Source organism: Dreissena polymorpha, chromosome 5 (assembly GCF_020536995.1).
Source record: "Dreissena polymorpha isolate Duluth1 chromosome 5, UMN_Dpol_1.0, whole genome shotgun sequence".
In the NCBI taxonomy this organism is placed as follows: domain Eukaryota; kingdom Metazoa; phylum Mollusca; class Bivalvia; order Myida; family Dreissenidae; genus Dreissena; species Dreissena polymorpha.
In genome coordinates, this window is record NC_068359.1 from 32,511,799 (window position 1) to 32,535,018 (window position 23,220).

Consider the following 23,220-nt stretch of genomic DNA (forward strand, 5'->3'; position numbering starts at 1 on the left):
GAAAAATCACCATTGGTAGACTGGATATATTCAAATACTGAGCATTTTTTTCTTCGAACTAAGTCTTTCTTTATTCTTAAGTCTTAGAATTTGTTGGTTAATACAGGCCCTCTGGCCTGAATGTTGTACCAGTAAATTATGGGTGTTTGTATCTTTGCATTGACTGCACATTTGATATTGTTCACGCAGGATGTTCCTGCAGTATGTGCGCCATGGCATTGTGCCGCTCACTGGGGACTTCATGGCTCAGCTTACCACAGGCAAGTACAAATTCAACTCAGTTTATTAACTCTTTCAGTGCTGGAACCGAATGTTGAAGACCTTTGCAAACAGTTTGGATCCAGATGAGACGCCACAGAACGTGGCGTCTCATCAGGATCCAAACTGTTTGCTATTCTGATAATAATACATACCTTACTATATATAGAAATTTGTACAGGTGTTCACGCCATTATCACCATTGCGGGGTCATTATAAATATTCGGCCCTAGGGTCGATTATTTATATTCGGCCCTCAGAATGTGTGCGCGTGACGTTCAACTGGAAACAAATGGCGTCCACATCCAGTCTTAGCCATAAAAAAGTAAAACATTTAGGTTATTGTTCTACTCGCCGAAGTTGTGTAATAACCATGTTTATTTTAATTTGCTTCCATGACGAGTTAAAATTCTGAACACATTTCTTCATCGCAATCCATCTCTTCCATTTTAAAGCACTGGATGTAAGCAGGCAATTCTTTGTGGATAGACATTCTTTGATCGACTGACAAAGGAACGACTTATTCATCAAAGATATTACCCTTTTAATTCAACACCGAATTCATTTGAACAGTCAAAAGAACAATTCACTTACACTTTTCTTAAATTTAATCCATCAATTATTCAACAAAACATCGCTTTAAGCCTTTATTCGACATTTCAACGAAATCGAAAATGCAGTCTAACCAGTTTCATATATAACACTGTTATTCACATTCATAATATTATAATAATCCATCGTAAACACACACACTAATCGTTCAATGCTTAAAAAATATTTAACTGTTAAATAAAAACACTCCAAGTCCGATTTGTTGTTGTCCTTAAACCCAAAGCGTCTAGCTAGTTTCGTCATTTAAATTACGTCACATGAGATACGTCATAAATTGCGTAATCAATTCAAAGAAAATATAAGTACGGAAAGCTGGTCCTTCATAAATTTTAGTGAAGGACCAGAATAGTTTGATTTTATGACTCAAAACATTGGCCCATCTATAATTTAGTATAAAAGTAAGATATATATTATAGACATTAATACACGGCTGTGCCAGGCCGGGCAGTGATAATCGGCCCCAGGTCGCAAACGGCCCTCGGGCCGTTATGCTCCCTGCGGGCCGATTATCACTGCCCGGCCCGGCTCAGCCGTGTATTATCCTCTAAGTATTCTTTGAAAAAAATCGAAGAAAATGCTAATTAAGAAATTCAGCAGACGACATTTTAGCAGACGACAAATTTCCCAGCATGCAAAGGGTTAAGTAAATAAAGGACGTTGGCCCAAATAAAGGCCTAAAATACAAAGTATTTTACACAAAAGATAACACATGTTTGTAGTTGCGAAAACATCATCATAATTATAAAATATATCAACGTATTACATTGTGTTCATGTTAGATTTAAAATATATCAGGTTATTAAATTTTGTTCAAAACATGATACACATACAAACATAATTTCAATAGTGTATCATTATCTGTTTTGCTCATCAGATTATAAGTCATGTTTAGTATTTCCACCCATATACCAGTTATATAGAAATTCTCCACGGACAACGTCGTATTTACTACATTGAAAAAACACAATTGTACCACCATTAGGGGCTGTTATTCTGCATGTAAATGTTGGGCGTACATTTGGTTGCCAACATAAACCTTTCACTGATATTCATTCATTAATATTGTGAAGTACTAAACTGTTAAGTTTATTTGAGCCTCGTGTGGTAAAATCAGGGCGTAATGCGTGTGAGATTAGCCTGTACAGTCTGAATAGGGACGACACTTTCTGTCTAAACTGGATTTTTGCTAAAAAGAGACTTCCTTTGAAAGAAAAACAACAATACAAACGGAAAGTGTTGTCACTGATTAGCCTGTGTGGACTGTAGAGGCTAATCTGAAATGACTTTTTATGCTCATGCATGTACTCCGTTTTCCAAGAGCAAGGTTCATTTATTAGTTTGGCAAATTATTGGTTGCTAACATTGACCTTACATTGACATTCATTCACGAATATAGTGAGGCACACAGCTGGGGTTGGGTGCATGGCCAATTCACTCAAACATTATCAATATGTCATAAAACAACATTTTTCATCACTTTGACCAAACAAAATTCTGATATAATATATATTATATCGAAATTTTTTGTGTGGTCAAAGTGATGAATAATGTTGTTTTATTACTTATTGATAGTGTTTCAGTGAATTGTTCACGCGTTATACACCTGTGGAAAGGCACATACATGATACATTTATTTGTTTGCAGAATGGATCGGGTTGAATAGATTAGATATTATCCCACCATATTACTGGCCAAAGCTCAGCTTTGCCACTTAGAGTGTGTGTGGAAATTATATGAACAGCCATTCCCACATCCAACCTAATAAAGGTTTGTTTTCAGTAACTGTCATTAGTTTTTTTCCTTCTTTGAGACGCGCCGAATATCGGCCCTTTTCCCTAGACGTACTTTTCCCCTCTTACAGCGATTTTCCCCAAAACACTGATATCTAAAAAAATGAATATTTGTTTCTTTTTTTGGAAACCTTTAATTTAATATACAAGTTAACCTGATCTAGTGTAGAAAATAGAAAAAAATGCATATTTAAATTATCAGTTGCCTTGAATTTGTTTTAAAAACATTAAAATATGTTAAATTTATTTTTTAAGACTCCTTATTTTTCCACAAAATCCGGCGTTCACGCGATTTGTTGTTCTCCTCAAAAAAGGCCAGGCCCTTTCCCCAAAATCAGATAAAAAACTTTGACTCATAATTACCTGCAAAGTGTGTGTAGGTTATTGTGAAATCATTATTATTCTTGGGACATTCATTTTCATTGATTTTGGAGTTGACTGATCTATGAACATATGTCAATATACAAGTTCTTATACACAACATCACATTGCAAATGTAATCTAAATAACATATTACAACAACCATTATATACATGTTCACACTATTCCACTCTGAACACCAGGATGTTGTTGTTCATCCACATTCCCACAATAATGGAAGATGTGATGCTGCTGTAGCAGACTGACAGTGGGGAGTGCACTCGATCCCTCCCTGTAACCAGAGTGGCCAGCTTGCTTCTACCCTCACTGTCTATCTGTAGTATAGTGTTCGACGGCCATCCACAGATCAGCACCTGGCATTCAGGGGTCACGTGTACATCCTCTGGGAACTCTGGGTATGTTAATGTAGCCAGGAGTGTCCCATCCCTGGCCAGGGTAACGAGCTTTTGCTCTAGGCGGCTGATTATGTACAGCTTGTCTCCTGTGGGACTCACAGCACACCTGTCTACTGCAAAACAGAGAAACATCAATATATTGAATTACTGAAGTTGCTTACTAATTTTAATAAACAGAATGCATCGATTTTGTGTCACATATGTGTTGTTATAAATAGGTAATAATAAATATCTTAAATATTAACATAAAATCCGGAATAATGAATAGTACATGAAGTATCTGTTTATTGGGTAAAAGATAGGCATGTTGATATGCGATTGGTGAGTTAAAGGGACCTTTTCACAGACTTTGGCATGTATTGAAGTTTGTCATTAAATGCTTTATATTGATAAATGTAAACATTGGATCTAAAAAGCTCCAGTAAAAGACAAGAGTAGATTAAAGAAAGAAAAAAAAGGTACCATTCAACTGGGCTCGAACCTCTGATCCCTGGAGTAAAAGTCTAATGCTTAGACCACTCTGCCGTCTGTGGTCATACAATGAGTGATGTATTTTATACTCAATATAAGCAATCCATGTAGTGTCACAAAATTTAACGGAAACAACAGAACTCTCCAAATTATTCAATCGTTTCACATTGCAACACTTTGTAATTTTCAGGTATTTAAATCGTTTAAAGATTAATATAATCGATATTTTAGAGCATTGTAAATGTTCAGTAATACTGTTTCCTCACAAATATCATCACTACAAAGAGTGATGTATTTTATACTCAATATAAGCAATCCATGTAGTGTCACAAAATATAACGGAAACAACAGAACTCTCTAAATTATTCAATCGTTTCACGTTGCAACACTTTGTAATTTTCAGGTCTTTAAATCGTTAAAAGATTAATATAATCAATATTTTAGAGCATGATTAATGTTCAGTATTACTGTTTCCTCACAAATATCATCACTACAAAGAAAATTTGTATATCTGATTTTTTTTTAAATTTTGTCAATTTTCCAAAACATGAAAAGGTCCCTTCAAAAATGAGGTGAGGCAAAATTATGGAAACAGAACAATGACTATGTACACATGAATATGTTATCTGTTGTAACAGTATCAAGCAATAATAGCTTTCATATGTGTCACATATAGCATCACAATTTATTGACATACAAGTGAAACTGTCATATCAGCAGACATATTTCATACATCAACATGTATGATATTATTGCTGTGGTTGTGTTTGTTGTAAGTGTTTATAACTGACAATTATGTTTCAAAGCAACTAATATTGAATTTTTTCTATATAACTCTTGTTCTTCACCATTTACAAAAAACATGTAGCTAAAAGTAAATAATTATAAATACATACATTTACATAAAATTTCAGAATTCTTCAAATTCGGAGCTACAAAAATGTTGAAGATTATAACTGTAGTACAGTGTTTTTTAATAATTTTATTTATAAAACATATGACTTGCATGGTAATTTGATAACCACAAAAATGAGACAGAAAGTGTGACATGTGGCAGGTAGTGCGGCCAAAGAAACATGATTACTCACATGATCTATCCTGGTACAGTTTACTGATCATTTTCCCATTCAGAAAGAAATTGTACAGTACCAAACCCGAGCAGATAAACAGTTCACCTTGGTGGTGGGCAATACCTGTACAGTCATGTTGTAACTGAAGATTTCTGCCTCGAACAAGCTCAAGCTTGCTCTGGGTGACTGTGATAAACTGGACCATACTGGTGTCTTTATCACCATATACAGCCATTGCTACCTCCCTGGGTGTGATCATGCACATGTGATTCACATAATAGTGACTCATCAGCGTCACATACACCAAGTGATCCACCACCCGGTACTGCTCGTTCAGCAGCTTGAATTTTCTATTATTTCTGTCTACTACAAGGACCTGTCCACTTGGGAGAATACACATTGCTTCGATGATGCATGTGTCTGAATCATTTGATAGGCGCACATTGTGCTCAGACTTCCCCTGGACAGTGAACACATGGTTATTGTGACGCCATACAATTCTCACAAGACCCGACAGTTTAGACAAGTACTGTTCAATGTCAGTGTTAGCCTTCATACTCTCTACCAGCCTTCCCAGACCTGACACTTTGGACAAGTACTGCATTGTGTCTTGTATAGTCTGCCTTAATATGGCACATTCAAGTTAAACACTGTTCTCATATAGGTATGCTTCAACTTGTTGTATTTTGTCAATGCATTTTTTGCTGACTATAAAGCAGAGTTTCTTCTTGTTCTTATCACTGCTGTACAGAAGGAGTTCATGGAGTAGTTTCAATTCAGGATAATGACGGATGCAGGTTTCAACACCAGTCACAAGAGAAGCTTCAAGACTTAACAGTGTCCTTTTTGTTTCATTCATAGTAGTATTCTCTACATCATCCAAAGTGTAACGCATTAATCTACGGATTTTTGTTTGTTCAACTTTAGGAGTTTTCTTTAAAGAGCTCCTCGCAATTTTGTCCAGAGTGGAATTAATTTTGTTATTCATTGTTTGTACCATGAGTTCTTGCCTCTGGTATGAACTCTTCAGATCCTGGATTTCAGACTCACAGCACCACTGAAGCTGCTTCAATTTTCTCATATTGATCCGAAGCTTCACAGACAGTTGATGTACGTCATCTGCATGTATCTTGGCTGAGTTAAGGGCATTTTTTTTGCATTTTCTGAAAGAAAATATCAAGGATAAAATAATAAAAAAAGAGGACCAACAGCCCTAAGGCACTCTCTGAGACCCTAAGGAACTAAACTGTTCTGAGCATGTAGTGTTCACAAGGTTTCACTAAAGACTTGTGTCAGGAAAACTGCCCAACACCTGGCAGCCATGTTTTCGAACAAACCACAATAATTTCCAAAATCAGCCCAGATATCATGGAAATTTTTTATCTAGTGTTTGACCCTAAATGACCCAGTTTCTAATTATGCCGAGATAGTTGGAAAATAAATGTGTCCTCTAGAGTGTACACAAACAGTTTCTTTAATTTGTCATGTTGACCAAGTTTTTGACCCCACATGACCCTCTTTTGAAATCACATTAGATATCATTGGGGCAAATTTCTGATGAAGTTTAATAAACAAAGATCAAGGAATGTTCCCTCTAGTGTGTTCTCAAGATTCTTCCTTAATTTGACCAAGTGACAAAGTCTTTGACCCCAGGTGTACATGCTTTGAATATGGACACATGTTCTGACCAAGTTTAATGAAGTTTCACACGTAATTAATGCTCATTCTATAGTGTCAACAAGCTTTTTTTGTATTATAACCTAGTGACCTTGTTTGTTTATGCCACAAGAATCAGTTTCAAACTCGTCCAAGACATCCAAGTTTCATGAAGATAAAAGTGGCCCCCAGAGTATTAACAAGCTTTAATTTGAACTAATGACCTAGATTTTACCCCAAGTAACCAACTTATTTTCAAGAAGATTGGTCAATAAATGTGTTCTCTACAGTGTTCACAAGTTGTTTTTTTAATTCGACCTTGTGTCCCCGTTTTTATGCCCCCAGTTCAACTGTCCATCAGTCCGTCCGTCCGAAAACTTTAACATTGGCAATAACTTTTTATGCCCCCCTTCGAAAAAGAGGGGGTATATTGTTTTGCACATGTTGGTCCGTCCGTATGTCCGTCGGTCCGTCCACCAGATGGTTTCCGGATGATAACTTAAGAACGCTTAGGCCTAGGATCATGAAACTGCATAGGTATATTGATCATGACTCGCAAATGAACCCTATTGATTTTGAGGTCACTAGGTCAAAGGTCAAGGTCACGGTGACTCGAAATAGTAAAATGGTTTCCGGATGATAACTCAAGAACGCTTATGCCTAGGATCATGACACTTCATAGGTACATTGATCATGACTCACAGATGACCCCTATTGATTTTCATGTCACTAGGTCAAAGGTCAAGGTCACGTTGACCCGAAATAGTAAAATGGTTTCCGGATGATAACTCAAGAACGCTTATGCCTAGGATCATGAAACTTCAAAGGTACATTGATCATGACTCGCAGATGACCCCTATTGATTTTCAGGTCACTAATTCAAGGTCAAGGTCACAGTGACCCGAAATAGTAAAATGGTTTCCTGATGATAACTCAAGAACGCTTACGCCAAGGATCATGAAACTTCATAGGTACATTGATCATGACTCGCAGATGACCCCTATCGATTTTCAGGTCACTAGGTCAAAGGTCAAGGTCACAGTGCCAAAAAACGTATTGACACAATGGCTGCCACTACAACTGACATCCCATATGGGGGGCATGCAGGTTTACAAATAGCCCTTGTTCAATATTGAAGATAACAACTTGATATTTGGCATGCATGTGTATCTCATGGAGCTGCACATTTTGAGTGGTGAAAGGTCAAGGTCATTCTTCAAGGTCAAAGGTCAAAAACAAAATCAAGGGAAGTAACAAGCTTTAAAGGGAGATAATTTATATTTATCATTTTGCAGGTACAGATAATTTTTACAAGGGAAGTTATATTTTTTAAAGGGATATAGTAGGGGGCATTGTGTTTCTGACAAACACATCTCTTGTTGATTCTGCATGACCCAGTTTCAAACTCAGCTGAGAAATTATAGAATCAATAATGTATTGTCCTAAACACGTTTCATGATGATTGGAAAATAAATGAGGCCTCTAAGGTTTTGATTATTTTAAAGAATCTCGAGATACATCTTTAACTGTGGCCTCTAGAGTCAAATGCTGACTCAAAAAGCGATCACAAAACCTCACCTCAGAGGTTTTAGTAATTTCACTAATTATGTATGTATAAACCAAATGACCAATTTTTATTCATGGGAAAATAAATGGAAATAATGATAACAAGTCTGACCAATACGAAAGACCTCAAATTGTATGGTTTCAAAGTTTGTTTTAATACTAAAATACCTGTGACTTAAGGGAACACATTTTGAGCAGCACAGTTGACTGTGGTCTTTGCAGAACGTCTATAGATGTTTATGAGTGTGTATTTCACACATTAGTAAAACAGCCTCCAACTCCTTTGAAACTGGCCAGTTCTTCATATATCCCCGGTCGTACTTTACATGTTCACTGAACAAATAATCGTGTAGCTTAGAGCACTCTCTACAGAAACACTGTCGACATTTTTCACAGTAATACATTGCATATTCTTCAATATTCTTTTTGTCCTTGCATGATTTGCAACAAAAGAAGGTTATACTTTCAGAATGTGCTGCCATTTTATTAACAAACGATAAAGTAATATAAAGCACTTGCATTCAACTGCACTGTAAGTCTATACTCCCATGATATAACAGAGTTATGGTATCACTTTCATAGTCCATAGTCCATTGTCCACCATGCACAAACCGTAGTCTTAAAACCTCATTGAATCGCACACAATCTACAAATGACTCCCAACATGAAAATTCATCGATATGTGCCAACTTTATAGCCTGCTATATCACATGACACAATGTATGGTCTATCCAGCTTTAGATAGATTTATAAAGACTTTTGTGAGGTACTTTTTTATTTAAACAAAATTATATTCACTTATTCATCTTTTTTTAATTCATCAAAAGTTGTGTGTTTTTTTAATCAAATCATTTTTAGTTGGTGATCACCAGTGGTATAAAAGGTTGCTCCTAAAATCACTTTATGTTAATGCCTTATCGCATTCAAATGTGGTTTTGTTCATTGAATAAGCAGGAACGTTAAAATGAGAGAGATTCAATCGATTGTTGATCTATTTTAAAAAGCCAGACATTTCAATCACACAAAGAGTTTGGCCAAGCAGGTATATCTGATTAATATATGATAATGTACAGGTATTCACTGGGGAGGGTAATCTTATTTTTGGAGCTATTGAAGCACGAGTACTGAACAATTGTTAAGTCTTATTTGGCCCATAGAACATTAAGGTATAATATTTCCATTATAATTATTCCAATCGTTTTACCAATTCAATGGATCAAACAAGCAATACCAATCTTGTACCAATCTTGTTACACGAGTATAGTAAAGGAAAGCATGTTAATAGATCTCTTTTTGAGGTTTCTTATCATAGCTTTAACAGTCCAACAAAACTCGGTTAAATCAATATAACCAATGGGAATTAAACTCAGACATAAAGGAAAACCAGCTTCCTCATTTTTTGTCAAAATCAGAAATCCACAAATTTACATGTCCGCAAAAAAGTATTTAAAAAAAACACTTGAAATTTTATGCTGGCAAATAGTGATAAATGATTTTGCAGTATTAGTTATCCATGATGCGTCTGAAATAATGTTTAAAGCCTGAAAAACTTAATTCATCCCACAGAGTTGCCTGATGTTGAGGAATACGTTCAGTTGAAGCGTACAGTGATATCGGTTATCCACAATGCGTCTGAAATAATGTTTAAAACTGGACAAACTTCATTCCTCCCACAGAGTTGCCGGATGTAGAGGAATACGTTCTGTTGAAGCGTACCGTGATATCGCAGCTCTCACTGAGTGAGGCGGAGGAATGCTATCAACTCTGGGGCCACATCTCGTGTAACACGTACCTCGCCCATCGCTACGTCGACAAGATCCTAGCGGAGCAGCGACCCTCGCTGGATACCAGCAGTCTGGACAGCATGAGAAGTGAGAGCTAGTTTTACCCTTTACCACTTAAGATACGTATTTTCACGCATTTGAAGTCTTTGAAAAAATAAAATTAAATTTAAGTCCTTTTTTAATATATTTAAGTTTGAAAGGATTCATTTGCAACCTTAAGATACTGATGAGCAGCAAACAGCATAATACTTGAACAGACTGTGAGTTACTCGCAGGCTGTTCTGGTTTCATGCTCTTTGCACATAGCCATTTTCACTTTGCCTCTGAGTGAGAAAGGGTTAACTAGTTGCATGGATTTTAATATATTTTGTTAACCGGGAGTCAAAAGACCTCATGCTCCACATTTTTAGGGGCCAAATGAAAATTTCAGGGGTTAACATACTTTAGCCAAGAGTTATTTTGCTTCTGAAAGTTTGTAAATACTCTGAAAATGTTGTTTTGCCTAAACGTAAGTAAAATCCGTAGCAAACAGCACAAATGGTGTGATAACAGATATATTTTGGAGATACATGCAGCTTCTTGGTAATGTTTGCATCAAAATGATGCTGGGCAGATTGTTTGCAGCAGTCAAAAGAGAGAAGTTTTCAAAATTCTTGCATCAAGAAGCCAGATTCTGCTTCAATTGAAATCCGTTTAGTTATGTTATTATTAGTTACAAGGCTTTATACTGACTGAGAACGATGTGATACAGGGTCAGTAAATTAATATTAGCCCAGAGTGCACCTTGTATTCAACTGAAGTTTACTACCTTGTATCACACTATGTGGCTTTCAGTCAAAAGCCGTTGAACTGGAGATCAAAGGTCGGGTCGCTGTTGCTAAAATCAGAACACAACTTGATATTGCAATTACTCAAAACGAATTTAAGTTATAACATGTGAAATTTGCAGCACACATTAAGCCATATTTTTGCAGTGTATCTATTTGTCTGTCTGTGTGTCCCCAAACATTAAAATGACTTGAAAAGTACATAACCCGTTATCACAAAATTCTGTATAAATATTAAAAGTGATTGAAAGATTATGCCTGACCCTTAATTTCTGCTGTGGTCAAATGCCAGATGACTGATTGATTAAAATTAATACACTAAATACTGTTGTTATAAAAAAACATATATTCATGAAACATTTAATTCACCCAAATGGTAATGTGAGATTGAAAAACATTTTTTCATCAAAAGTCAAAGGTGAATATTGAAAAAACAAACATTCTGATATTGTTACTCCTGTATTGTTTGCAACACTGTAAAACAGTAAATATAGTCAAAAGTGTGAGTTTAATGTGTATATATGTCTCTCCATAGATTCCTTATATTGATACATTCTTCTTGCAGACACCCTTGCAGCAGAGGGCAAGAACAGCGATATTGTTGAAGTCTCCTTCCAGCCCCTTGCTGCATTCTTTAGGCATCTGCATAAATCTGGTAACTTAATCAGTGAAAGTACAGATACTGTGCATAAAGTGTCATCCCAGATTAGTCTGTGCGGACTCTGCAGGCTAATGTTGAATTACACTTACAGCACATTTTCCCAGTGCATGGCTCGCATTGATCATTAAGATTTGTAAACGATTATGTTGGTTCCCATTTTGCAGACTGGCAGGGAACCAGTTAATAAAAAAGTTTCTTTAAAACTGTTATGTTGCTTCCCCTTTCTGCAGACCGGCAGGCAATCAGTTGATAAAAAAGTTGTTTAAACTGTAATATTGGTTTGCATTTCTGCAGACCGGCCAGGAACCAGTGAGCGTGGCAGCCCCCTCCACTTCCAGGCCTTGGAGGAAGTGGCCCTGCAACACACCCACCATGAGACCACATACGACATGGGGACAGTGAACTTTTAATGTTGGCTACAGAGTGTTTGTGTGCATTTTAAAGGTTATGAAGTTCTTCTGCCTCTGCATTATGTGTGGATTTAGAGTGTGTCTTGGCGCTTGTACCTCGTTAACTGACTAGACTCACGAAAGGTTTGACAAAATGTCCAATTATAGCTGCATTTTCCTGCTATTTATTTCGTTGTTACTAAAAGATTTAAATTTGGTCGAGTCTTTTGTTGTCTGAGAAAGCAGGAGTACCTAGAAGAAATCCCACCTGTACGGTATGTTGACCACCAACCATACTCACATCTTCCAGAAACAAAGATTGAACCATTCTCTTAGGTGAGAAGCACGTGAACCTACCACTGCGCTTATCGGACTGCTTAACCAGGCCACATATGAACAGTGACCATCTTATAATAACCACATGGGAACAGTGAAATTCAAATACCGCCACATGGGAACAATGAACTTCTATTACTGGCCACATGGGAAAAGTGAACTTTCAATACTTGCCACATGGGAATGGTGAAACTTTCAATACTTGCCACATGGGAACATTGAACTTCTAATACTGGCCACATGGGAACAGTAACTTAATACTGGCCACATGGGAACAGTAAACTTTTAATACTGTCCACATAGGAACAGTGAACTTCTATTACTGGCCACATGGGAACAGTGAACTTCTAATACTGGCCAATGGGAACAGTGAACTTCTATTACTCGCCACATGGGAACAGTGAGCTTCTAGTACTCGCCACATGGAAACAGTGAACTTCTATTACTCGCCACATGGGAACAGTGAACTTCTAATACTGGCCACATGGGAACAGTGAACTTCTAATACAAGACTTCTACTTCTGGCCATATATGAACCGTGAACTTCTAATACTGGCCACATGGGAACAGTGAACTTCTATTACTCGCCACATGGGAACAGTGAACTTCTTATACTGGCCATATAGGACCTGTGAACTTCAAATACTGGCCACATGGGAACAGTGAACTTCTAATACTGGCCACATGGGAACCATGAACTTCTATTACTCGCCACATGGGAACAGTGAACTTCTAATACTGGCCGCATGGGGACTGTAAACTTCTAATACTTGCCACATGGAAACTGTAAACTGTTACTGGATGTTTGAATTTCCTTACCTGTTCAACAGGAAACTTCTTCTATAAAAAATATTGCATGGTTGGTACATGCAAGAAATGTGTTGTTAAGAAATATATAGAGAGAGACAAAGATGTTGTTAAGATAATAAAATGAATTATATTACAATATATTTTATATGTGCAATATGTTAGTGGATGATGATAGTGTGTTTCGTATTGTTGTATTATTGTTGTACGACACATATTATTATAATTATAGTATGTTGTTGCAACTTAACATATCAGTTGTGTTTTAAGAAATAAATTGTTATATATAATATCTGTTAACTCCTATAACATATACAAATTATCCAACTACACGTAATCATGTTTAAAAATACCAAAAAAACAAGGCACATTGTTTTTTTTCCAAATGACCTGGTTTAGAAAACAGAACTTTGGTCAAATTTGATGAGTGTCATGAACTTTGGGAAATTATATGACCTGTGTAAACAAGCTTTTTCTTCAATTTTACCTCATAACCTAGCTTTAACCCTTTCCCACTTGGAAGCAAAGTGAAAATGGCCTTTAATTAAATGTAAATCTTCAAGGGACCACAAATGCATCAAAATATGTTTCTATGTTGTAAAGGGTTAAAACTCCTAACATGGCCAGGAGTTAAGCTTGGAAGATATTTCAGATATATTACTAGAACATAAATTTTAAACTTGGCCATAATACCATTGAAACAATGAAGTTTAATGAAGATATGATAATACATTGTAATAAACCTAGTGTCAACCTTTTACCATTGAGATACATATTTTCATGCATTTGTAGTCTCTAAGAAATGTATATATAATTAAAGACCTTTATTACTAGATTCAAGTTTTTTTAAGGCTTCATCTCCAAACCTTAGATACTGATGAGCAGCAAACAGCATAAAGCCTGAACAGACTGCGAGTTAGCCAAGTTATGAACAAGTTATGAACATTTCCAGAAAGGAAATTCATATCTGCGTTTAATTAAACCGAGTTCATGGAAATCGCTGCACATTTGACAAAGTTATGGCTGTTCAAAGCTATGCACCCTGTTTTCAAGTCATTTTGAGTTGAATACCTTGTTAAACATATATTTGATAGTTAATTTGTTTTTTTTCTTCAGAGAAGTTGATTTTTCATTATAATTTGAATATTTTTCATTCAAAATTATGTTTTTACTACATACTTAATATCATAGCCACACGCTAACCACTTGTGGGGCATAAGAACAACAAATCATCAGATTGTAAAAACTTTTCATTTTTATTTGATAATCAACATTATTTCATATAATTTTTAATAAAATCAAAGAAAAATGCAAAATATGTCACAACTTGAGGTAAATTTATCTTCACTATAAAATTAATCTTTGTACAAGATTTCATAATAAATTGAGGGCAGCTACTAGGACAATATCTTAAATTATTGTAAACTTGCAGATATAACTAGTGACATTCATTATTTTATTTTTTAGATATTTAAGCCTTAACATATAACAACCAGTCACAACCAGTTCAATTCCTGTAAGGGATAAATAAAAGGCAGTGGCTAGTCGTACGGCCCCGTACAGCTAGACAAGAGGCTACTCATACGGCCCTGTACGAATAGCCTTTCCAGTGGAGATTGTCTAGCCGTACGGCTTTTATAACACATAAATATATTGATGTTTCGTCGTTGTTGGAAAAAAAATAAACACATCAATAACATGTTTCATTAAAATGATAGAATGTCTTCATATTCATGAAAATATGTTGATTCTACACTTTTTTAACTTCAAACGGGAAACTAGAACAACTGCCTTAATAAATCTGCATAACTAATGTCTACATTTTTCTCAATGCGGTCTGACTTTAATAGCTAATGACTCAGCAAATAATTTCTTTCAGCCACTAAATAATGTGCTTAAGTTAACAGAATAAAGGAATATCAATAATGCGAACGCTATCCCATTTACCTCTGATTTCGCTTGCCATTGCCTTCTGATTTGAAGTTCTTCTCTCCATGAATACAACTGTATGTAATTTCCGACACTAAGATTTTCATTGAAAGTTTTCTTAGGGCATCTGCTTTTAGCAGCCTCAATTTTCCGTGAACTACGTTTGTAAAACTGTACACAATTTGAACGCTGGTACACTTCAATTTTGCCTATTAATACACCATAAGTGGAGAATTTTTCCCCAACAGTTAAAGACACAGCCATTTTCAGTGAACTGATATATTGCTTGTATGAAACCATCTATTTATCAATTTTTTAAAAGATAATTAAATTATTTGTGTAACTCAATTTCTGAGAACTACCTTTGAAGGTTGCCGTCATCGAATTTCGTAATATCGATGCTGCAACTTATTAAAAACAGTTTTTCACACCTTACTTAGGAATGTCGACTAATTTAAGAATCAAATAATCAACCGTATTACATGAAAGGAAGCCGTAACAGATAAAGAATTTTAAAACTTGTATGAGCTTCAACAAACTTATTACTGATTACCAGCACTGAATGACAATTCTATACTTTATTAGCCGTATGGCTAGACAATCTCCATAGGAAAAGCTATACGTACAGAGCCGTATGGCTAGCGTATTGTCTAGCCGTACGGGGCCGTACGACTACCCACTGCCTAAATATAATTAACATCCCTGCAGTTCATTGAGGATATGGTAAATCACAACTTTATTTTAAATTTATCAACAACCATATAAGGAAAACAACAACACATTTGTCTTAACATATTTAACTGAAATTAAAGAATTTTACATGTGTAAAGAAAAAAAAACAAAATAAAATAAAATACTTATAAAAAAAGAAATAAACAAAATACTTATACAAAAATGAAATAGTTAAATAATTCTTTCTAAATTGGCTGCAGTTCAAATTATTTCCTTATATGTCGCCTGCTAATGAAGGTTATTCAGGCTCCATTGTCGGCTCGAGTACTACTTAAATGAACCTCTGGTACTCTTGAGTATACTTAAAATGGGATCCACTACTTGTCCAAGCTTGCGTTATACTATTTGTGACTTATTCATGACAACAGACCGACTGCTCCTTTTACCATCCAAAGACCTGAAAAATAATTGCAATGTTGTAGTTTGTTTCTGACATATTTTTTGGCTAATAAGAATTTATCTGTTGCCCACTCCTACCCCCCCAAAAAAAATAATAAATAAAATAAAATAAAATAAATAAATAAATTGTATATGTGTGATTTTTGTTTCAATACATGTTTTTATTATTCAGAAAAACTTATTTGAAGCAATAATCATGTTAAATAAATTTTATGTTGAAAAAGAGCTTAGCGTTAGCATATTGAAATGCAAGATCATAGAAATTCATTTAAACAATTTTAGATCATGAGTTACATTTGCTTTTTTTTGTTCGTTGTACGTCGAAAGTGTTCCTTCGTTCTTTGTCAGACCAGTGTGTGTCCACACACAGACAAGACAGAAAGACATCCATGAAGATTCTGCTGTACCACACACTTACTTCAATGCAGGGGGTATATAAAATGCTAGAAAAAGAGATCCATTATTTAAGCTGTCCTGCTAGCACATAGGTTTGTACACTCGCTTCTAACTTAGGCGGGTTCAATGCCCGATCCCAGCAGAATGTGAGTTTTGTTGGTGGTCACCATACCAGACAGGTGGGGTTTGCTCTGTGTACTCTGGCTTCCCCCTCACAATTCAATCCACACCAAAATTAAGTATCTTTCAGTAACAACGAAATAGCTGGAAATTGCAGCTGAACTTCAAAGTTCGCCCCAACTTTCATTATAGGGATAATACAAAGCACAAGGGCAGGAACGGATTGTGAGAGCGCCTGCTGATGATCATGTCCGAGAAAATGTGTCTTTTCGCTATTATTGCATAAACAAATCACACATACCAAAATAATTTTAAACAAAGGCTGTTTGTAAAACATGTGTGCCCCCATATGGGCTGTCCGTTGTAGTGGCAGCCATTGTGTGAATACGTTTTTTGCCACTGTGACCTTGACCTTTGACCTAGTGACCTGAAAATCAATAGGGGTCATCTGCGATTCATGATCAATGTACCTATGAAGTGTCATGATCCTAGGCAAAAGCGTTCTTGAGTTATCATCCGGAAACAATTTTACTGTTTCGGGTCACCGTGACCTTGACCTTTGATCTAGTGCCCTGAAAATCACTATGGGTCATATGCAAGGCATGATCAATGTTCCTATGAAGTTTCATGATCCTAGGCGTAAGCGTTCTTGAATTATCATCCGGAAACCATTTAACTATTTAGGGTCACCGTGACCTTGACCTTTGACCTCAAAATAAATAGGGGTCATTGGCGAGTCATGATCAATCTACCCATGAAGTTTCATGATCCTAGGCATATGTGTTCTTGAGTTATCATCCGGAAACCATTTTACTATTTCGGGTCACCGTGACCTTTGACCTAGTGACCTGAAAATCAATAGGGGTCATCTGCGAGTCATGATCTATCTACCTATGAAGTTTCATGATCCTAGGCGTATGCGTTCTTGAGTTATCATCCGGAAACCATTTTAATATTTCGGGTCACCGTGACCATGACCTTTGACCTAGTGACTTCAAAATCAATAGGGGTCATCTGCAAGTCATGATCAATCTACCTATGAAGTTTCATGATCCTAGGCATATGTGTTCTTGAGTTATCATCCGGAAACCATTTTACTATTTCGGGTCACCATGACCTTGACCTAGTGACCTCAAAACCAATAGGGGTGATCTGCGAGTTATCATCTAACTACCTATGAAGTTTCATGATCCTAATCCTAAGCGTTCTCGAGTTATCATCCGGAAACCACCTGGAGGACGGGCCGACAGACCGACCGACATGTGCAAAGCAATATACCCCCTCTTCTTCGAAGGGGGGCATAATAAATCTGTACAGTAAATGTGAAAAGAACTTATATATATAATATGAGAATTATAATTATATAAATTACTTCCCTTGAAAATAATTGTCTGTAACAAATCTCTATTTTTAGTTGCAAATAATTAAAAGCCACTACCGTGACTGTAGATTCACAACTCAAAATGTGCAGGCTCCATGAGATACACATGCATGCCAAATATATAAAGTGGCTATGTTCAATATTGAATAATTTTCTCCCTTTTTAAAGTTTATTACTTCCCTTAAATCTGTATTTTTTACCGTAGACCGTAAAGGATGACCTTGACCTTTTACCACAATGTGTTTGTCAGAAACACAATGCCGCCTACTGCGCCGCTTTGATTTATTTAACAAAAATATATACGTGGGCAGGTCAGATAACTATGTCCATTTAAAGCTTATTACTTCCATTGACTTTGTTTTTTCGACCCTAGACCTTGAAGGATGATGTTCACCTTGACATTTTACCACTTAAAATGTGCAGCTCCATGAGAAACACATGCATGCCAAATATCAAGGTGCTATCTTCAATATTTAAAAAGTTATGGCCAATGTTAAGGTTTTAGCACGATGCCTACAGCAGACGGCGGATGGCGGACGATGAGCTGGCTATGACAATAGCTCAGGTTTTCTCCGAAAACAGCCTCGCTAAAAATGCTAAAACTTATGTCACAGCCTTCCTTGACAATATTCTAAACATGGAGGTTATTAAAACTGTGAAATGGTGGAAGATCCATTATTTAAATAATTGTTGACTTCATGAACTTTCCAACTTCCTATCCTACATATGTAAAAACAAATTGGCAAAAGCAATTGTAAACACCTCCCTCATGGCGGTATAATTTTGCACCCCATATACAATATTATTTTTTAAATATCTGATGTAAATAAAATATGAAAACAATAGGTTTAAATCACACAAGGAAATAATTCTTTTTGCTAAATTTGCCTTGTTTGGTAATTTCTCATTGTAACATAATTGTTATTCCCATACTAGGTATTACGACTACTTTGAAAGTAATGTCATTATATTTTATATGACAAATGTACTACGAGTATTAGAAATTGGCCACTATATATCTCTGGCTGAAACTGAGTCACCTGACATCACTTAAAAAATGACCACACCTTTTAATTGTCTTTAAATGTCTTTAATTGTATTTATATCTTCAATTTTATGATTTTAACAAATCATTGGACTTCTCATGACACCTGGGAGCAAACTTACGGGTAGTATATAATGAGACACACAAGCACAAAGGAGCCTTACCGGTAGTATATAATGAGACACACGCACATAGGAGCAACAGAAACATTGGCTGCAATAAATGGTCACAACTGCTCTTCTTATTCCACTTCAGGTAAGACATTTGATATCACTGTTTATTTGTTAATCAACATTAAAATAACATTTATGTTTCTTTAAAGAGTTCAAATATTACTTTTCTATTTGGCAATTTCGGTTTATGTTATGTTTATATGTAAGCAAAATCGACAGTAATAACTGACAATATTCAATTATATCTGTTCATATCTGTAACTCTTTTATGAATCCTTGTTTATGTTATTCAATTTGCACATTTATTTTTAGATTACTTACTTTTATGGAAATTAAACTAGAAACTAAATTTACTTTTTGCATATCTAACATATTATTTTCATAAAAATATAAACATATATATACAAGCAATAAAATGAATTGTCTGCATGTATTGTATGTGTAATAATTAATTTTATGTTATTAATATGATATAGAAGATATTGTTTTAATTAGGTAACCTTTCACAGCAAAACCAGTCCTGATTGATATTTTTGTGACACCACAAAATCTTCATTACCCCAATTTCAGAATAATAATAAGATAAGGGCTGTTTGTAAAACATGCATGCCCCCCATATATGGGCTGTCAGTTGTAGTGCCAGCCATTGTTTGAATACTTTTTTTGGCACTGTGACCTTGACCTTTGACATAGTGACCTGAAAATCAATAGGGGTCATCTGCGAGTCATGATTAATGTACCTATGAAGTTTCATGATCCTAGGCGTAAGCGTTCTTGAGTTATCATCCGGAAAACATTTGTCTTAGTTGAGTCACCGTGACATTGACCTTTGACCTAGTGACCTGAAAATCAATAGGGGTCATCTGTGAGTAGTGATCAATCTACCTATGAAGTTTCATGATCCTAGCCATAAGCGTTCTTGAGTTATCATCCAGAAACCATTTTACTTTTTTAAGTCACTGTGACCTTGACCTTTGACCTAGTGACCTGAAAATCAATAGGGGTTATCTGCGATTCATGATCAATGTACCTTCAAGTTTCGTGATCCTAGGCGTAAGCGTTCTTGACTTATCATCCAGAAACCATTTTACTGTTTCGGGTCACCATGACCTTGATCTTTGACCTAGTGACCTGGAAATCAATAGGGGTCATCTGTCAGTCATGATCAATGTACCTATGAAGTTTCATGATCCTAGGCCTAAGTGTTCTTGAGTTATCATCCGGAAACCTTTTTACTATTTCAGGTCATCGTGACCTTGACCTTTGACCTAGTGACCTGAAAATCAATAGGGGTCATCTGCGGGTCATGATCAATGTACCCATGAAGTTTCATGATCCTAGGCCTAAGCGTTCTTGAGTTATTATCCGGAAACCATCTAATGGACGGACATACATACGGACGGACGGACCGACAGACATGAGCAACACAATATACCCCCTCTTCTTCTAAGGGGGGCATAATTATAATTTGTGAATTACACACTATGAAACCAATAAATATTTTGCAGAACAAGCACCCGGTTTTTTACAAAATAAAAAAAAAAGATTATTATTCCATTGACAACAATAAGTGAGAATGTAAAGAAATTAAATGATCTGTTTGATAAAAATACAGTACAGGATGTACTTCTAGATTGTTATCTGAAGCGGAATTCGCGTACTTCGAAAGAAAGGATATGGAACAAATTAATTTTAATATTTACGTTGCTTGATATAATTGCAGTTTTAAATTTTAAATTGAGTTCCTCATTTCACAAATGTCAGGGTCTTGATATTGTATGCTATATTTACACATTGACAAAAAGTCTGTTATTCAGTCTGCAATTTTTGGTGTAATTTGATACAAGGTTTTTGGATCGCTATAATTGATGTTATTATCTCAATCCCTTTGTGAATTTTTTTAAAAAAGGAACCACTTTCATCATAAGGTGAAAATACATATAATTAAGTCAATTATTGGATTAGTCCATGGGGTAGCCTAATTTTCTATAGTTGTGTTAAAACATAATATTCAAAAGTATAACAAAAGTAGTTATTTAGTATTTGTATTTTAATCTCTAGCTGACTATCCGTGATGATCGTTAACAAGTATAAACAAGCAATCTTCGCGTGACTAATATGCAAACTTGTCGCGTGCCTAGAAACTTGTCACTGCATTCCAATTTTGTTATAATTAATCACATAACTACAGATTTGCCATTCAACATGTATATAAACATGTAAGACATTACCTACAGGTATGAACACATGAAATTTTTATCAACCTTTCTTAATCAGTCTTGTTTTTTGACAATTTCAAATATTGAAACAGTGTTCATTACATACTGTTCTTTCCTTCAAGCTAAGAGATGACACTTTCTACATCGCGGTATACATGTCGATCATTGCCAAATCATACAAATTTCTTATTTATTCTTTGCTTCGATATTTGGCCTGTGTTTGTTCACAAAACAGTTCTATTTGTTCTTTAACATGATTGTTTGTACTTGAACTCCAAACCCGAGTGGTACCATTATTTCGGGAAGGTACAGGGGGTAGGGATAGACAAGGGGCTCTTAATGATTACCAGGCAGGCACTGGATGTACTCAAGATATGGAGGGCCCGGACCCACTTCGTGTAAGAACCTGTGTATAATAACTCTCAATTCGTGCAGTATTAATGTAAATCTTTGTCTAGTATCAAAAACTAACTTGAGTAAATATTCTTACTCAAGGTTGAGTTTTTTCTCAAAGATTGAGCTGACTCTCGTCAAAATGCTTAATTTGCTGTTCACAGATTTTTATAGTTTTAAGTCTGACTTGACCCTGAGGAGGAAAATGTACAAATTCTTATAGTAAATATTTGACTTTGTTCTGACATGAATAATACTCAAATGGGTGGAAAATGAGATCTCATTTAAAGATTTGAGCTCAATAATTGATAATGTACATGATACCTTGTCTATTTAAGGCCCTATCTTAATGTCTCATGTGTACATGGAATCAGAAACTTCTTGAATTCAATGCAGAAAAACATCCAAGTTAAAAAAAGTCACAGACGTGACTATAGATTCCAAATATGGCATTTTATTCTCAGAAATTATCATAAAATTGCAAACATGCGAAATGTTAATAAATACATGGAATGTCATTGTATATAATTGGTGTGGGAAACATAATAAGAATTTTTAGTGGCTTTTTTTAATTTCCAAAACGCATCAAGTAACAGACACATCATGCAAATCTGTCATTCTACAACCATAATTATAATACTTTAAAAAGCAAAAACGATCAAATATGTATGTTACACTCTAGAAGGTGAAAACTAGTCCATTTCTATTTGATAAAAATGTCTCTGCCATACAAGTCATTCTAAAGGGAAATTAATCCTTTTGAAACATGCTGCCTTATGTACACCTAAAATAAACCTACACTATATGAAGAGTAATTTAAAGAAGCATAGCTTCTAATCCTGTTTCAAAGTAAAATACAAGGGCTGTTTGTAAAACATGCATGCCCCCCATATGGGCTCTCCGTTGTAGTGACAGCCATTGTGTAAATATGTTTTTTGTCACTGTGACCTTGACCTTTGACCTAGTGACCTGAAAATCAATAGGGGTCATCTGCCAGTCATGATCAATGTTCCTATGAAGTTTCATGATCCTAGCCATAAGCGTTCTTGAGTTTTCATCCGGAAACCATTTTACTATTTCGGGTCACCGTGACCTTGACCTTTGACCTAGTGACCTGAAAATCAATAGGGGTCATCTGCGAATCATGATCAATCTACCTATCAAGTTTCATGATCCTAGGAATAAGCGTTCTTGAGTTATCATCCGGAAACCATTTTATTATTTCGGGTCACCATGACCTTGACTTTTGAGCTAGTGACCTCAAAATCAATAGGGGTCATCTGCGAGGCCTTATCAATGTACCTATGAAGTTTTATGATCGTAACCATTAGCGTTCTTGAGTAATCATTCTGAAACCATTTTACTATTTCAGGTCACCGTGACCTTGACCTTTGATATAGTGACCTGAAAATAAATAGGGGTCAACTGCG

At 35.6% G+C, this 23,220-nt stretch overlaps 4 protein-coding genes across 29 annotated transcripts in view; 1 reads left to right on the plus strand and 3 right to left on the minus strand.

Moving 5' to 3' along the window:
- LOC127881760 (protein pigeon-like) overlaps positions 1-23,220 on the plus strand; it is a 238,277-nt gene that overhangs the window by 60,312 nt on the left and 154,745 nt on the right. For 2 of the 23 annotated variants that reach the window (XM_052429882.1, XM_052429881.1), the window contains exons 25-27: positions 190-260; positions 9,876-10,070; positions 11,376-11,465. The exons of 15 other annotated variants lie outside the window; for them this stretch is intronic. In XM_052429882.1, the coding sequence (XP_052285842.1) occupies positions 190-260; positions 9,876-10,070; positions 11,376-11,465 (356 nt within the window). Of the gene's footprint in view, positions 1-189; positions 261-9,875; positions 10,071-11,375; positions 11,466-11,765; positions 13,294-23,220 lie in introns of those variants that run through there. 6 more of the 23 variants (XM_052429864.1, XM_052429884.1, XR_008050260.1 and 3 more) reach the window with 5 other exon arrangements.
- The window catches only part of LOC127881772 (uncharacterized), a 78,335-nt gene continuing 56,519 nt past the window's right edge, over positions 1,405-23,220 (minus strand). The window contains exon 4 of the transcript XR_008050267.1: positions 1,405-2,628. The gene's annotated coding sequence lies outside the window, so the exon portion shown is untranslated. The remainder of the gene's footprint in view (positions 2,629-23,220) is intronic.
- LOC127881786 (uncharacterized) overlaps positions 2,680-23,220 on the minus strand; it is a 163,763-nt gene continuing 143,222 nt past the window's right edge. Inside the window, exon 4 of the transcript XR_008050270.1 lies at positions 2,680-3,023. The gene's annotated coding sequence lies outside the window, so the exon portion shown is untranslated. The remainder of the gene's footprint in view (positions 3,024-23,220) is intronic.
- The window catches only part of LOC127881766 (beta-hexosaminidase-like), a 193,682-nt gene continuing 186,332 nt past the window's right edge, over positions 15,871-23,220 (minus strand). For 2 of the 4 annotated variants that reach the window (XM_052429900.1, XM_052429896.1), the window contains exon 11: positions 15,873-16,061. In XM_052429900.1, coding sequence (XP_052285860.1) covers positions 16,001-16,061 — 61 coding nt within the window. In that variant the 3' untranslated portion in view covers positions 15,873-16,000. Of the gene's footprint in view, positions 16,062-23,220 lie in introns of all 4 variants that reach the window. The other 2 variants (XM_052429901.1, XM_052429899.1) reach the window with 2 other exon arrangements.